General features: G+C 40.5%; 1 protein-coding gene and 1 long non-coding RNA gene across 7 annotated transcripts in view; one reads left to right on the top strand and one right to left on the bottom strand.

Annotated features, from left to right (window-relative positions):
• Positions 1–11,335, bottom strand: part of PLCZ1 (phospholipase C zeta 1) — a 47,657-nt gene extending 36,322 nt beyond the window's left edge. The window contains exons 1-3 of the mRNA XM_083700327.1: positions 10,966–11,335; positions 8,581–8,704; positions 3,817–4,048 (exon numbers count right to left, since the gene is read on the bottom strand). Of these exons, the coding sequence (XP_083556453.1) occupies positions 3,817–4,048; positions 8,581–8,704; positions 10,966–10,976 (367 nt within the window). The 5' untranslated portion in view covers positions 10,977–11,335. The remainder of the gene's footprint in view (positions 1–3,816; positions 4,049–8,580; positions 8,705–10,965) is intronic.
• Positions 11,336–11,522: 187 nt separating this feature from the next.
• LOC310826293 overlaps positions 11,523–18,031 on the top strand; it is a 180,924-nt gene continuing 174,415 nt past the window's right edge. For all 6 annotated transcript variants that reach the window (XR_014555692.1, XR_014555693.1, XR_014555694.1 and 3 more), the window contains exons 1-2: positions 11,523–11,893; positions 13,100–13,195. This is a non-coding gene — a long non-coding RNA (uncharacterized lncRNA). The remainder of the gene's footprint in view (positions 11,894–13,099; positions 13,196–18,031) is intronic.

Below are 18,031 nucleotides of genomic sequence, written 5' to 3'. Positions count from 1 at the left end.
GGGCAAATGAAGGTGTCCGGTAAAAGCAGCACACACAGCTGCCTGACATGTACAAAGCAAACAACTACTTTATCTGTACATTTTGTAAAGTAAAGGGTAAAGGGACCCCTGACAATTAAGTCCAGTCACGAACGACTCTGCGATTGCGACGCTCATCTCGCTTTAAAGGCCGAGGGAGCCGGCATTTGTCCGCTTCCGCAGACAGTTTTTTCCGGGTCATATGGCCAGCATTTTGTACTACAGGATATAACGGCATTTTTGTACAAAGTTATCATCCCATTGCCTTGATTTGCTTACACTGCAGTATACTAGCCGTGTCTACTCAGATGTAAGTCCCACTGAGTTCAATGAGACTTAGGGCTTATCCCCACTGCCATACTTATCTTTTGCCCCAAGCTTTCAAGGCACAGGTCCGCGCTTTTAAACTCCAACTCCAAGTGAGCTTATTTTGTCTGAGCTTTCCCCACAAAGAAACTCTCTTTAAAGCTGGAGCTCAATGAATGTCAATTCGGGTTTTCCACGGATCGCTGTTTGCTCCAATTCAGCAGTAAAGAGCAGGCTTTCGTGCGGAAAGCTATGGGGTGGGGAAAAGTGCTCAGACACAGAGCTTTAAAGTGTCAATCATGCCTGGAAAGCATGGAGGAAAGTTAAGTTTGGATAAGCCCTTACTCACAGGTAAGTGTAGGTAGGCCTACAGTCTCAAATTGATAAAATAAGCCAGTTTCACTAGTTGACACTCTATCCACTATGAAACTATCACTTTACAATAGCCTCCCCTTTCTTCCCACATTGTTGGTGCTGTGTTGGTGTTTTCTTCTGAGTAATTTGCAATTGCGATTCTGACTGCAGTTAAAAGGCAAATGATCGGCTCTGCATCTCATTCTGCAATTTTTAAGGCTTGATAACCAGGAAGAGTCACCAACAGTTCTTGAAGTACAACATAACAACCTATTGATTTGATACTTATTAATGATTTTGGGAAATGTGCTATAACTGGACTGTTCCCAAAAAGACATAAAATCTGCCCCTTGAGAACTGAATCTCCAGTAAAGATTGTGAGTTAACTTTTAAATCCATTTGAGTTTAAGTAGGGTCCAATGCTTGATGTGTAACTTCAAAAAGAAGAATGATCACATATTGTACTTTGGCATGTGCACTAGAGTACAAATCGTAATAAAAGATGCAGCCCAGAGACTGAGAATTCTTAGTGGCTCACATTAACAGACAGCTGAGGGGTGGGGGTCAAATGGCAGAGAATCAGAAAATTATAAAGGTGCAGTTCTGGGATTAAGGTTTTGAGATTGCGCTGTTACAATTTTTGTGTAGACAGCAGCCAACTGAGCTGGCACAATCTCACTCCCTTTAGAAGGTTTTTGCTTTAAGTGCACCACTCCACTTCTCTCATGTTTTACATCAGCTGAAGAAATGAGGCCACAACCATTATTTCTCTTTCTATCCTGACTAGTGTGAATAATTCATTTCTGTCATTTTTGCAACATTTCCATGTAATATCCAAAAATATATTGCTAGTCATTTTCCCCCTGCTGTCTTTTCCTTGGGCTAATTCGACCTGTTTCCGTAACATGTTCCTTCTATCTTCTTCTTTTCTTAAAAAAAAACAAACCTTTTTTGATCACTTCTGAACTTTATCTAAATTGGAGTTTTTAAAATACACCGTCCACAACTGAATAGACTGTCACATAATGCACAGTAAATCGGCTCTGAAACTAACAAAAACAACTACATAAAAAGACCAAAATTCTTTTTTGGTTAATGAAGTCACTGACATTACTGACAAATAATATTTTGAGAGGGTCAGGCCAATTTTCCTGTGCTTCTCACACAAAATGTTTGAACAGAAGAACGTGGGTTCTCTGTAATAGCTTGAACAGCTAGAGGTAGAATGGGAAAGTATGGAAGTTATTGAAATACAGGGTTGATATTTCAATAACTTCCATACTTTCCCATTCTACCTCTAGCTGTTCAAACTATTACAAAGAACCCACATTTCAAGATGGATGGGCTCAGACTGCCCTACTTAACAGCCAGTGAACCAGACAATCCTTTCTGAAATCACGTTGTTCCTTACTTCTCAGATTACAATCACAAATTGTCTTCTTGTTCTCACAGTATCCAAAGGTAAATATATGCAGCCTGTTTCAAAGATATATTTTACCTGGCTCTGCATTTTTCTGATGCTGCAAGGTTCACATCCCTTTAGCCTTTTCTCATTGGAAAAATGAACATATTTGATGTTTCCTTCTGTGTTTCTTCCTAATGTACTGTGTGTTAGTGGGGGTTGGGGTTGGGATGCCTCTTCTAGGGAAGACTGCTCTACCTTCCCAAATATTTAACTCACCTTGTAATTGGCATGGTTTTTACCATTTTGGGGGGCTGTTGGGTTTATTTTTTTTGCTGTTTTATACAGTATTGATTTTGTATAGTCACTTGAGATTGTGTACTACTTTACTGTTATTTTTATTTTATAAGTTTATTATAATACACCTTGTACATTCCAGGACTAGGAAGACAAAATATTTATCTTTTAAATACTATTTCACAGGCAACCAACGTTTTGTAGAGTACTCAAACTGTGAAGTCACCATTATTTTACATGCATGCATTCTATTTTATGCATTGTTTCCAACAACTCTCTTGATTGCTAATCCTTGTAAGCATAATTATTGATACTTTTTTTTAGCTTACATCATTTCAGCTTTACCAGCGTTGGATTACACCCACTATTTCATTGCCTACCTGCCTGAAGCATTCTCTTAACTCTCTAAAGCCTACAGCTTCAAGCACATCTAGATGATATTTTTCTCCAAGCTACATAGCTTGTGATGTTGATCTAAACCTTTGCACAGAGACTGATAAGGAGAGTTATACTTCAGGGATTTAAATAGATATGCCTCTGGCCTATTATGCCATTTATGAATTTCTGCTGGTGGGTCTACAGGATCTGGAAGGTTACCAAGTTTCTGACCATACATATTTATTTTTCATTCAACCTGTCCTACCAGCATTTTGACAGGCTGAGAAACTAGACTTGTCAATTGATCTTGGTTAGGTTGGATCAAGGCAAGATTAAAATATCAAAAGACTATTAATGTTATATTCAAAAGAGGGCACTAACTCCCCTCACTGAGGGAGTCCAACTTTCCATAGTAATACAGGCCCATCTAGCGTGCCACTCATTATCTGCATATTTGAGATGGCCACTATCTTTTCATCTGATCCAGTCACCATCATTTGCACCTTTGTAGTCAGGACTGGACTACATCAGGACCCCTTTAATAACCATTTGGAAGTTTCAACTGGCACTAAATATAGCAGCCCATCTTAACAATAGGTGAGTTGCTAACATCACATTATACAAGTGTTCCAGCATTTTCATTAGCTTCCTGATGCTCTCCAGAGATCATTCAATATGCTGGTTTTGATTTATTAAACTTGGCCCAGCCTATGTATGTGAGAGATTTCCTCCACAAACTGTGCCCAGGCTTTTCCTCAGGGAAAAACAAAGAGTGAGGGAGATCAATGCGGGTCACTGCTCAAAGACACCACATGTACCTTCTGGTAACAAAGCCCAGTAGCCCAGTTCTCTTACCATTGTCTCATCTCACAGGACAAGACTGGAGGCGGGTGTTGGGCACCACTTTCCAAAGGTACTCTGTCAACCTTTCAGTAATTGTACCCAAGAACAGACACTGTCCAACTTCAAGCTGTAGCGTAAAAAATAGCTACCAGTGATTAATGCTAATAAAAATATTGTAAGAACAATTATGAAATAAGATATTTAAAAATCCAGTGTACCTTCTTCGATGGGCTCAAACTTTGCAATGAGTTGAGCAGCAACCATTTCATCAACTTCAGGCTGAAACTGTTCATTTCTAAGAAACTGGACTAGATTTGAAAGTGGGAGCAATTTGTGGTTCGGAGACTGAGTTTTGAAAAGATCATGGATTTCACATCTGTGTGCTATCGTACGATAAATTCCTCTAAAATCTTCTATAGTAATAGTTCCAGACTTCAATGAATCACTTGCCTGCTTAAAGGGGAGGGGGGTGAGTTAAGAATAATGCATAACAAAATGCACAGCATGACATCATTAATGCAAAAAGATAAGGACAGGCACTTCCACGCAACCGTCAGATACAGTACTTCTTAGACAGAAAATTTGTTTTTTTTAAAAAACTATCTATATATTTCTTTTATGGTGATAATGTTAAAAATGAACATAAAAAGTACTGCTGTATTAGACAAAAGGCCCCCCTACTATAGCATTCTGTTTCCAACAGTGGCCAGCCAGGTATCTCCCAAACGTTTGCAGGAGGACATAAAAGCAACTGAGGATGACAGATGTCTTCAAAAAGTACACAGTCCACTTAAAAAACCTGCACGTTGCGCTCTTCAAATCTTATGAACCAGTGGAATGGGACTTTGGGAACACCAGGATCAGACAGAGAAAAGGGCTGTGTAGGGAAAGGGATGCTTTGCATTTCTCGGCATGCAAAGGCTTTTCTCTGATATAATCAAATGTGGTGGTTGTCACAGCTCTGGGTTATAGTAAAGCATACTTGTAAGTAGCATATAAGAACACCAGGCATAACACCTTGACTATGGTTTCTTTTCTGAGCCACATATTACTAACAAAGCTATAACAAGTAGACTAATAAAAATGCTTGTGAGCTAGTAAATTTCATTTGTGAAGTTGCAGTAAAGGCCTCCATTTTATCCATTAGCTGTTTCATAAATTTTAAAGCTCCGTCAGGTGTTCTGCATTATTAATGTTCCTCTTACAACTTGTGGATACAGCCAATGAACATATCTGCATACTGTTGTGCAAAATTATCATTTGCAGTTAACCACAGGGAATATTACATGCTCTTGCACAGGTAAAGGTAAAGGTAAAGGTACCCCTGCCCGTACGGGCCAGTCTTGACAGACTCTGGGGTTGTGCGCCCATCTCACTCAAGAGGCCAGGGGCCAGCGCTGTCCGGAGACACTTCCGGGTCACGTGGCCAGCATGACATCGCTGCTCTGGCGAGCCAGAGCCGCACACGGAAACGCCGTTTACCTTCCCGCTGGTAAGCGGTCCCTATTTATCTACTTGCACCCGGAGGTGCTTTCGAACTGCTAGGTTGGCAGGCGCTGGGACCGAGCAGCGGGAGCGCACCCCGCCGCAGGGATTCGAACCGCCGACCTTTCGATCGGCAAGTCCTAGGCGCTGAGGCTTTAACCCACAGCGACACACCATTAATTCTACACACTACTACAAAAATTGCAATCTTGCCATGTTTAATTGATAATATAATTTTTCTGAACAACAGTACTCAGATATAGGTTGGTTAACATGAGTGAAACTGATTTAAGGGACAATCTAAAGCCAAGATCTGCTGGGATGCCCAGCATAGCATAAGCCCCACATCCTCTGCCTCAGCCAGAGATACCCCAGTGTAACATTCTCGTGCTGGCAGTGCTTTGCTCAGCTGACTAAAATGAAACCAATAGATAGTATGCTGGGATAAGCCCTTAAGAAAATGGACATTCTGGGGGCGGGGCAGTGGTGGATGGGGACTAACGGTGGGTCCCAACTCTGTTCAGCTCAACCACATGACCTGGCAACCCAGTGGAATCTGCGTCAACAAAAAGGGTGGTGTGAATCAAATTCTATTTTGAATGTTTGCTTTCCCTCTTGCAAGGCTTAGGCCAACTCAGCCAACCATAGCCCCACAACTGAACAGAGTTTCGAGTAAAGGTAGGTTCAACCAGCTTTCTGTATTTAAAATGGCCTGTCAGGTTGTAATCCTAATTCTCCTTACTTGGGTGCAAGACCTACTGAATTTCACTTATGTCAATCTCACATTAAAATGGGAAGGGGAAGTCATTAACTAACTTCCACTGATTTCAATGGGAATTAAGTGAAATGGCCTAAGTCTGGCTCTTACTCACAGTTCTTAAAGGTTCTGACAAATAAAACTTCAGTCATAGTTTTTAAGCAACATATTTTTGACTACTTCCACTAAAGTCAGAGATATTATATTGAAGTTTGAAGTACTGAAGTAGTAGCCTTTCAGACAGTTCTTAGTGAGATCTGCCCTCACTTCCCATGACGTGCTTTGATCACACCAAGAGGAGAGTAGCCCCATAAAACCTGTATAAATTAAGAGGCAGTGTTTCCTATTTGACGATAGCATTGGAGGGCAATGACCCATATTTTATTTCGTTTAATTTGCTTCCTACACACATTTTCTCCTAAGCACCTTAAGGCATATCTTAGGCCCATGTACTCCTATCCTTTCCCTTCTATTTGATTGCCCAAGGCATGAAATGCTGCTGTCTGTTTTCGTTTTTAGATGGTATGCATTAGGTTTAATTTACTCCTAATTGCCATTGTTGTTTCATATTGCTTGTAGCACACTTGCTATCTGATTGCTCCTTCCAAATCTAATTTAGAACAACTTCCAGAGGGGTAGTGACAGACTGCTTGCTTCCTTATAGCCCTGCCCAGTCACTGATGTCTTCGGGGGAGTAACTGTTAGCAATCCCCAGGGCTTGGATGCACAGCTCATATTAATTCAATATTGTGGGTCAATTTTCTGGAACTCCCTACCTGCTGAGATCAGAAAGGCGCCCTCCCCACTGAACTTTCAGTGCCAAATAAATATCTTTTTATTTCAGCAGGCACTTTAAGTGATTTCTGATTTTATAGTTAGGCACTTTCAAGTTGTTATTACAGTGAGCTTGTTTTATGGACATGCAACATGTGTTTTAAGGGTGCTTAACTTTGACTGGATCGTGCCAATAGGTGAACACTGTAACTGAAGAAGGTATAAAGAAAAAGCACCTGGAAGAGAAAAGCAGCAGAAGGGACTATGAAGGTGGTGGTAAAGGCTGCATAAGAGATGGTTGGATATTGGCTGGGGGAATGCAACAGAAAAAAACACACAAATATTTTCAGGGAATAACATATGGAGCAAAAATGTAAGGGCATGATCCAGTAAAAATTGAGCATTTTAAATGAAAATTCCATATGTGTCAATGGGGACCGATAAAAATATACTTAAATACTTATTGTTATCAACCTAATATTGGCTTGATTGTGCCTCAAATTTGTAAAACATGTTTCTCTCCTATGTAATTAATGGTTTTTTTGACATCTGCATGAGAACTTAAAAAGCTTGTTTTGCACAGTAACTTAGGTTTGCATTGCCACTGCATTAAGCAGCAGCAGAATCTTCATTCTGTACAAAAGCTACACACTCATAAAATTAAAATCAGGTAACTAAATTCTTCAACAAATGTATCCAGCTGAAAAGCATTTTAACTTTCCAACTCTCAAGAGAAAATGAATACAAACTTATTTTTATTTTTCACACAGGAAATGTTACTTTTCATACAACAAATAAAGAGTCCTTACTATTGGAGAGGAAATGTTTAATATATTTTTTTTAAAAAAATGTTTTGGTTTAAGAAGAGGAAATACATTTGAGAACATTAAGGTTAATAGTTTTTTCCTTTTATATGCAGTTTATTTTAACTGTTTCATTTAAGTGACAAAATAGGCAGATGATATATAAACATATTTATATTTTAAAAGCAGTATTTAAATAACTGATTATGGCCATATAATTGTTACATATATGTATATATTTAGCTAAACCACCAGTTACTTTTGTAACACTGTTGGATACTGAAACAGGATAAATATGGAATTGTGTAACATTAGATAAGTGTGTCAAAAGTAACTTAAAATTTAAAACGTAAAGGAGAAAAAGGGAACCTCCGACAGAGACTTTAATAATAAATAATAATAATAATAATACTTTATTACTTATACCCCACCCATCTGGGGGGCTTCCAACAGGATATTAAAAACACAATAAAACATCAACTTCCCTGAACATCAACTTCTAAAAAATCAAATAGTTGTTTATTTCCTTGACATCTTACATAAAATGGGATGAAAACATATTGTTCCTTGTTGTGAGAATGATCTTTGTCAGGCCAGCAGGAAGTCCTAGAGAAGCATTGTGTGGAAAATGCTTCATATGAGGGCCAAACTTTAAGTTCCATTGAAACTCCATACAGTATTACAAACTTCAGAATTGGGGACACAGCAGGGGATGTGGAGGGAAGCTATGGCATTTATAACATGCCATATGAATGAAAGAGGCTAGACTTTTGAGATGTTGAATGTATAAGGCCCATGCAAAACATGACCACAATGTGCCAGAAGCTTATGACCAAATATTGCTAGCTTGAGGAAAAGTCGATTCTGCAACAAGCTTTTTTCTACTCCGCTCTGCTGCTGCTAGTACTGTTTAATATGTAATGACCTAACTCCAACAATGTGCTAGAAAGCACTGTACAGAACACAGTAATGACACAATCCCCGACAGAGACTTTACAATACTGAACAGAGAATAATGTATCCAAATATCATTGAACTCAGTGACAAACTAATCTGCTCGGTATTTCACATATAGTAAATTCGTTGTTAAAACCTTATTTTAAAGTAACAGTTTGCAGATTAATAGTACTTCCAATCCTATTCAGTTATACAGGTTTTCTCACCTTAAAAATGTATTTCACATGAACATAATCAAAGGGGATGTCAAATTTAGTAAGCAATTCCAAAGTACTTTCAAAATTAATCTTTCCTTTTCTAAACTTGTCATGGATGACGTTTAAAAACCACGTAAATGGAAAGCTAGTTAAGGAAATCAGCGATCTTTATTAAGCATTTATCATTTTTCTCCCTTAGCCAGATTGTGCTGGATCCCCAATGCCATCCTTCCCATTACACACAGTTTTATCCAATGCTAGTCCTACTCATAGCAGACCCATTGAGGTTAATAGACATGACTAACACACAATCATTAACTTCAGTAAAAAAAAGGTAAAACTTCAGTAGTCTACACTAAATACACCTTAGATACAACCCACAGGTTCCTGCACCAAGTCGCTTAGATTATAAAAGTGAACAGTGGGAGCATTGAAGAATATTGTTTTGTTATTTAAACCACTGTTTTAGATTTATTTTTCTGCTACTTTTGTTATCTATGAATAATCCAAGGCACTGTGAAAATTGCTGCAACTGTAGGGCAAAACTATACAATTTAAATAAATGGAGAGCTAATAGTAACACACAAGATAGGGTGCAATAAAAAAAGTAAAAGCAAAGATTAAAAGGTTCCTGTGATATATGTAATTTTTTTCCACTGGGACTATATTAAGGGTCCAATATAATTCCAAACCTCAACACACAAAGATTTGTATAGGCTGCAATCCTACAGAAACATTTCCGAAAGTATGACCCATTGCATTCAAGAGGGCTTTCTGCCATATAGTACTACAGTGATAAACTGCCTCCAAAGTGCCCATTTTGGGGGTTGTATTGGTGGTGCATTTCCTTCTGGAGAACTTTAGGACTATAGTGTATAAGGAGTCCCCGACTGATCTATCCACTTCCAGACTTTATATTGCAAACTTCTTGGTGCAGGGAAATCCTGAATGGTGCTTGCAAATTCTACATGTCAACAGCACATAATTTCCTAACAATTTCACCACACAGGTATCCCATGCTTCCTTGCAAAGCAGCTCCAGGCTGCATATGTGGATACCCACTTAAAACAGTATTTCCGAGAATGAAGCATTGCTCCAAGAGGGAGCACGAGTGGTCTCATGGGGGGGGGGGGCACAAAGCAGTTCACTGGGTTTTCCGGTATGTTGAGCAAGGTGCAATGCTCCTTACTTGGGAAAAGCTCTATCCCATTTCCCCAGGAATGGTTTCCCTTGAGTTTGAACTTAGCCTGATCTTTTATTCCCCTTCCCTCCTCCTCCCCTTTTCATGAAGATTACCAGCTCTGGGATCCCACAGCTAATTCTCCCTTGGTCTCCTCACTGGCCCAAATAGGACTAATTTAGCCAGCTAGCCCTGGTGGTCATCTAATGTTTATTGGATGGATTTCTCCCCTAAATTGATTTTTGAATTTATTGTTATTCACGTTTTATACTGTATTTTATTTTGTTTTTTTGTTGCTTCAATTAAGTGGTTTAAATTTGCTGTTAGCCACCCTAAGCCCGGTTTTCTGAACCGGGAAGGGCGGGGTGTAAATAAAAAAAATATTATTATAGTGGTACCTCGGGTTAAGTAGTTAATTCGTTCCAGAGGTCTGTTCTTAACCTGAAGCACCACTTTAGCAAATGGGGCCTCCTGCTGCTGCTGCACCGCCGGAGCACGATTTCTGTTCTCATCCTGAAGCAAAGTTCTTAACCTGAGGTACTATTTCTGGGTTAGTGGAGTCTGTAACCTGAAGCGTATGTAACCTGAAGCGTTATGTAACCCGAGGTACCACTGTATTATTATTATTATTGAGTTACTGATGCACTTTCTAGCAGTGGGTGAGATTGCCCCCTGCCATGTGCAATTCTGCAATTGGGTGTGGGTGTATATATACATATATATATATATATATATATATATGCTTTCGTAGATTTTCACGGGTACAGGAATGCAGGTTTTGGTGTCCTCGGGTGTCTTCCCGTGTAAAAGTTGGGGTGTCTAGGCGACGTTTCGACGAAGATGACGAGTGAGACCTCGTCGAAACGTCGCCTAGACACCCCAACTTTTACACGGGAAGACACCCGAGGACACCAAAACCTGCATATATATATATATATATATATATATATATATTTGCTTTCGTAGATTTTCACGGGTACAGGAATGCAGGTTTTGGTGTCCTCGGGTGTCTTCCCGTGTAACGTCGCCTAGACACCCCAACTTTTACACGGGAAGACACCCGAGGACACCAAAACCTGCATATATATATATATATATATGCGCATGTATATATGTATGTGCAAACACCACAAGGACTGTGTGTGTAAGCATATACAACGTCGTTAACTCTCCCCCGGTGGTGCTGCGGAATGAAAACAGCCGAGGAAGGATATCTGGCTTCCATGGTGGTCGCTCCTCATGGCCTGTTGCCCTCGCTCCTGGCTTGCTCGGGTGCTTCCAGCAGCTCCTGGCGCGGCATAGTTTTCGCCCCCCACCCCTGGGCCAGCCAGAGGTCCGAGGGGCGCCAGGCAAACGCCCCCACCCCACCCCGCGCCCCCCCCCAAAGTGACGCTCCCCTTCCCTCCGTCCACGCAGACGAAGGGGAGCGGGGTGGGGGGGTAGGTGGGGAGAAAGTGAATGCTAAAAAAGGAATTGGGGGAGGGGAGGGGGGACAGGGCGGAGGCAAACGAGGAGGAGGCCAGCGGGCGGGACACGCGCCACGCGCGAGGGGGACCCGAAAGGAGGAGGAGGATGCGCGCGCATGTGCGGCGCCCGGCGAACGCCTAGGAGGCACGCGGGGCTCTTGTGGCGTCACGAGGCCGCGTTCGACGCCAACGGTTTCCTCCCGCCAGCGCCCGTCACGTGGTTGGCGGATCTTTTCCCTCCAACAACCCCCCCCCTCCGCCCCCAAAATTAAAATTCTCTAAGCGCGTCATCCTCGTTTGCCCAATTGCTCGCGCTGTCTCTCTCTCTCAGAAAATGCCGTTATTTTAAAGCGCGGGAAAAGGATTCTCTCTCCTGGCGAGAACAATATGCTATGGAAATTTAGTCAATAAAATTATCCGTCCAGTGCAAGGGGCCTGTGAGCGACTCGTTTTAAGAGCAAAGAACCATCCAGAGAAAAAGAGAAACAAAATACCTCACAATAAAAGGTGTGCGGTAACCCCGCCAAACACATGCACACACTCCATAAAGCCAAAAAAGAAAACACCAACATAGCAAAAATATCGCCACCCATCAAATGGGGGAAAGAAATTCTTCCCCTCTACCTCACCTGGTGCCGAAAGGATATTAAATGATGGCGCTGGGTGGGCCTGGCAGGTGAGAATAATCTTTGTCACTGGGGAACCTCGCCTCAAAATTGTCATTGTTATTCGGAGCGGTCAGTCCTTGTTAGAGGGGGGGGGAGTCCCTTCAGCCTGGCCCTCATTCTGCCTCAGCAGCCCCATAAGTCACTTCACGCCTAAGGAAAGCGCCTGAGAGAAAAACACACACAAAAACACTCTCGAGCCTGGTACTCCATTTCGTATCCTCATAGAATTGTAGAGTTGGAACCATATTCTAATCACCATATTTTAGTCCAACCCCCTGCAATGCAGGAATGCGCAGCTGTCCCACATGGGCATCAGACTTTGGCATTATCAGCATACCATGCTCTAACCAACTGAGCTACCCAATTTGAGTTGATGGGCAGATCATCCATTGATTGGTGTATTCTTTATTATACATGATACCCTATCTTCCTCCCAAGGTCGTTGAAATCATGGCATATGTGGCTCTCCCCTCCTTCCCAAAGGAACCTCCCACCTTGGTTCCAACAATATGCTTTGTGGCTAACTTGAGGGGAGGGGGAAATGCACACCCCGACAGTACTAATGTGAACATTGGGATTTAGAGCCACAGATTCGCACAGCATTGCAGGTCTTGTGAAAAGAAAAAGGGGAAAAAACTCCTGCTTTGCATGTGTTCTTGCGTGAATTTGCAATTCCTGCATGAACACTGTTCAGCTTTTGTTTCTTGTCTTGTCAGCCACTCGGCTTTCCGTCAATAATAGCACATTTCCTTAAGGGAGTATTGCTAAAGGCGACTTTGCAAGACCTTCCTTTAAATGTCTGCTCTGAAGGATTGCACATAATGAAATTTTCATATGCTCTGAGGTTCCGCTGTCTATTGTGCAATGTGCCCAGAAGAGCACATAGCCCCACAGCTGCTGACTCAATGTAAGAAATAAAACTGATGGAAGCAGATTAGTATATTTAAATAAATAAATACGGAAACTGAGCTGCCTTTTACAGCGTCACATTTAGGCTAACCCCAAAACTGGATTCGAAGTAACAAAAAATATTTTTGGAAAATAAGAAAGCAGTTACATTTTTGCTAGCTTAAATGTTTGTACTTCCCTTTACAGCATCACATTTAGTCTAACCCCAAAACTGGATTCAAAGTAACAAAAAATATTTTTTGGAAAATAGGAAAGCAGCTACATTTTTGTTAGCTTAAATGTTTGTTTGTTTGTTTTTTTAACAGTGCCTCCGGCCAGCATGAAAATCTCTGAAACTGCAGTCCCAGGTAAATGCAAACCTTGCTGGACAGCATGCTTCCTTTTGAGTAAACACCGCAACTGTGAGTGTAAATGTATTAAATATTCGAGTAATCTGTTTTCTTCTTTGGCTATGTATCTTTTTTTTCTTTTTTGGGAAAACACTTCAAGGACATGATTAAAACATCTATTAATAAAGTGTCAGATTAATCATGACTGATCCGTCTTCTAGGGGCCCTCACTGCACAGGGTTGCAGTCTAAAGTGCTAGATGAGAAAGAGGTTCATAGAGGTCAGAAACTCAGTGGAGTCCAGGTCTGTGTTCTGATGATTATTTTTATCAAGCAACAAGCCAGAGCCCAGGTATAATTCCCCACTACCAAAAGGCCTTGTCTATTTTAAAACAATTGGACGGCTGGTTGGTGGCCTATTGCTTATTTAAATCCCATTGTTTTAAGCTCCCCCCGCTTCATTTCTGACGGCGTGTTTTGCACTTATAGCCAGGTACTGTACAATATATTTGCATGTATATTCACAATACATACGTACCCTATAACCGCCCTATCCTTTTAATTGTATTTATTTTAAACTGGTTTTAATGTTGTGAACTGCCCTAGGATGTTGTGGTGAAGGGTGATGAAGAAATTGAATAAAAAAATACCATAATAATTATTAAAATTACACCCAGGTGAAAAATGCCCTTTGGGACCTACTATTGGGATTGACTATGTCATGTTATCAGGAGGGGCAGTATCTCTGGTCGGGGACACAACATGGGGGGAGGAGCACAGAAAGAAGAAACACCATGGTGCATCTGCAGCAGCACAACCAGGTGCCTTCAACTGCCCCAGCTGTAACAAAACATGTCTCTCCCATATTGGTCTCTACAGCCACAGCAGGTGCTGTAACTCTCCAACAGTTTTTGACCCCCAAAGGCACACTCCTCCATTGTCTCCTGAGACAAGCAGATGTCAACCAATCAACAATACCCTCCATAGGTTTTTGGCCACACTTGCTGGGGCTGATGGAAACTGCAGTTCAGCAACAAAGCTCAAAGATTCCTCGCACCTGCATCTGTGCACTGGAGATGAAGAGACCTGACTCCCTTTGTGGTATTTCAGCATTCTTAGGCTACAGGCAAATTTCAGAAAATGCTTCATGAATTAAGTTGGTGCAAAGATTATGTTACAATCTGGAAAGTATTTTGAGGGGTTTTTTAAAGGAACATTTCCTTTACTAGATAATCTGTCTTTTCTGAAGGACTCTCCTCCCTTGGAGGTTTTTAAACCAAGGTTGGATGGCCGCCTGTCATGGATGCTTTAGCTGAGGTTCTTGCATTGCAGGGGTCGGACTAGATGGCCCTTGGGGTTCCTTCCAAATCTAAGATTCTATGATTCTAAGGAAATAATGAGATAAGTTACAGCAGCATTTCCAACACTAATACAGTGGTATCTTGGTTTGCGAACAGCCTACGGGAGTTTACGACCATTTTGGATTACGACCAATTTGCAAACTTTTTTTTGGATTACAACCCCCTTTTTTATTATGAACAATTTTTTTGGTTTACGAACAATTTTTTTGGGGGGGTTACGGCCCCTTTGGAGGGGAGGCCCCCTTGGTGGAAGCGCGCCTTGGGTTACAACCTGTTTTGGTTTACAAACGGACCTCCAGAATGGATTATAGTCGTAAACCAAGGTACCACTGTATAACTGTGGTAGCCCAGTACAAATTTTCACAAAGATTATGTAGTTTTTGCAGACAAGCAACAAAGGCACCAAGTTTACACCAAATGTGGACTAATATGTAGCGATCATGTGGAGGTATGCTATATGAGGCATGTGCTATTGCACACGTGTGTGCACACAAGGCCAGTTTAATATTTGAGCATAATATAATACTTGGTGTGTCATATAATAATTGTGTACTTTTTCACAAAAGCACCAAAATCACACCAAATATGGTGATCATTTGCAGATATTGCAGGGGTGTATGTGCATGTGCAGTTGACAAAGCATAGCATAACACAAAGTGAGTCATACACAATGGTCTTCAGACAATGCATTATACTTTGTTCCATCACATGCACAAAGATGTGCAGTACCACATGCCCTGATATCTGAAAGTGGTCGCTACATATTAGTATACATTCATTGTAAATTTAGGGCTCTGCTAAAAAAAGCATAAGATTGTTACAGTATATGAGTCACTGTGCGTATTATACCATGCTCAGTTGCCTGTGCACGCTCACATGCCCTAATATCTTAACACGATCACCATGTATAAGCCCACACATTGTTTAATTTGGTGCCTTCTCAGTGCATGATTGTTATATAAGTCACTATGCTCACTTAGCTATTTTTGTTTAATATAACATACAGCCTCAAAGAGACACCTAAAATGATTGTTGACTGTTTTGTAACATTTTGCTTAATCCCAATAAATGTTTGCTTTTATTTTTTTATTATTATAATGGACCAACGTGGCTGCAAACATTATATAAATAGACCAATTAACAGTAAGGCTTAGCTTTTCTGGGTTTTTCCTTTGCTAAATCATGAAAAAGAAAAGTCCTTCTCTACTTTTGAAAAACTGGGCAATTGAATGGTATCCTTTAGCTTATTTTAGTTTACTTTGTTCAGCCTCATTACATTTCTGGTTGCCTGATTTTTATTTATAGCCAGACATGACAGTATGGTGTGTGCACTAGACATTTATTCGCATGTTTGAGTGCTGGAAATTCTACCCACAGCACTTGCTCACTGGATTGAGTGTTACTACCGTATAGTGCTTTCCCTTCAAAGAGTTCTAGGCACTGTAGTTTTACCTCTCACAGGTTCACAATGCCCTGAAGGAGCACACTCCGTCTGAAGGAGCACGCAGCTTGGGAGTACTTCTGAAGGGCTGTCCTCTGTAAAGTAGGGCACATGGCATCATGGTCCCTCACTAAATAGAGGGGATCTTGAAAATCTGCCCCATCTTCTGGAATATCATCAAGGATACATAAACATCTCAATATTGAGATGAATACTGTTGCTTTTTAAAAGGCATTCTAATCTATATCCTATGAGCAAACTAAATCATCAATGCATTCTGAAACACAAATTAGAAATTCAAGAAAATAGCCATGCATAAAATATGAGTGAAAGAGCTGGAAGGACTTCAGTAATTCTGCTAAAGATGTAACTAACTGTTCTTGTTAGGAGGTCAGAGATAGCCTCTGGAGCTTTAGCTTTCATTCATGCATCCACTACAAATGGTTCAAGAGAGGTAAACAAGAGACTTTCCACATGATTGGTCTGAGCATGTAATTTGAAAGCTAGTATACTCCTCTGTACCAGGACAAGCTGATCCAATCAAATCTATCATCTTACAGTTTTAGCATATTCTTAGTGTATCTCTTTCAGCTGCATCTCTGACAGAGGAAGCTCATGTAGCTTCAATTTTCCCTACTTGCCTCAGGCTCTCACTATCTCAAGGCAGAAAAAAGTTTTTTTGCTGATTGAAAACTGCCTTTCAACTCAGCTAAGGCAACAAGTGACAATTTTCTAAACTTTTAGGACCATTTTTTACACAACCCTTTACATTTTCATCTTTCCGAAAGTACTAGGATGAGATGAACATATTTTTCTGCTTTTCATATATATATGCATATTCAGTCATATTTGTAATAGCCTTTTATCAAGTGCTTGCATTGATCTCTGGCATATGCATACCCTGCGGGATTGCTTCAGCAGGAACTGCCACTGATGGATATCTCAATTGCTCTGCACAGCTAAGATCACAAGGCACATTTCAGATGTCAAAATGATCACATTGACTATCGATGATGAAGGAACTGGAATACCATTTCAAATTTGGGTGGGTGGGTAGAAGAGTTTTCTCTGAAATGGGGAAAGATTCTCAGTGAAGTGTAAAGGCCCACACTTTGATACAATCAAGATTAAATTACAAGAAAACAGTATTTTAAGAGCACATTTATACCTCATAGTAATTGCTTATTTTGTGTGTGTCCAATCTCTCTTATTCAGAAGCAACCAGAGCAGCTTACAAAATAAAAATTATGCTTGAACAATAAAAACATGATTACAACAAATAAGAACAGTAAGGAAGTTACAAGTGTTTTATCTCTTTTTAGCTAGCATCAATTTGTTGGTTTTCATCATCTTTTGAATGCTTTTAGATCCCTGTTTTTATTGAGAATTTTAATATATTGTAAACTGCTTAAAGGTTTGTTAGCATAATCAAGTAGTACATATTTTTGTTAAATAAATAAACAAACGGCAACATAAAAGCACCAACATAATCATAGCATAAAAACAAACAAAACAGAAGATCCAAAAAGATGAGGACTCATGCCAAAGACAACTCTGATACCCCACTACTCCTTGTACCCTTCCATTAGAGAGAGTGAGGTGGGTACCTGAGGCAGCTAGTTTTGGATGAAAAGGCAACAATTGTTAGTTATTTAATTTATTATTACTGGATTACTAGGGAGCAGGAGAAGTAGTTATAGTTGTGGGATTTTCTGCCTCAGGTGCCAAAATAATTTGACCATGTTGTGCTTCTCAACATGGGATGGGGAATCCCATTAGCTGCTCTGCCCAGGAAACAAAATGTATTATGCTCATTCTGGTTTTAAAGTAGAATCAAAAAGCATATGCAGTGTTGTGGTTAAGTGGGCCTGCCTACCGCATATCCTTACATCAACTTTCAAATGAATCCAAATCAGAGGCTTGGAAGTTGAACAAAATGCTTGGAGAATAAAATATAAGGAGAGGTGGTCCTTTAAGTACCTATGTCTCAAACCAGCTGGGGATATTAAAACAAGAACCGATGCCATAACCTGAAAATAAATAGGTTAGTAGTGCAGATCTAATAGCAACTGGGTTCAAGATACCCCTTTCCAGAAAGCAGCAGCAT

The sequence above is a fragment of the Podarcis gaigeae genome (genome assembly GCF_964106915.1).
Source record: "Podarcis gaigeae genome assembly, chromosome: 10".
NCBI lineage: Eukaryota > Metazoa > Chordata > Lepidosauria > Squamata > Lacertidae > Podarcis > Podarcis gaigeae.
This window is presented reverse-complemented; position numbering and strand designations above follow the sequence as displayed.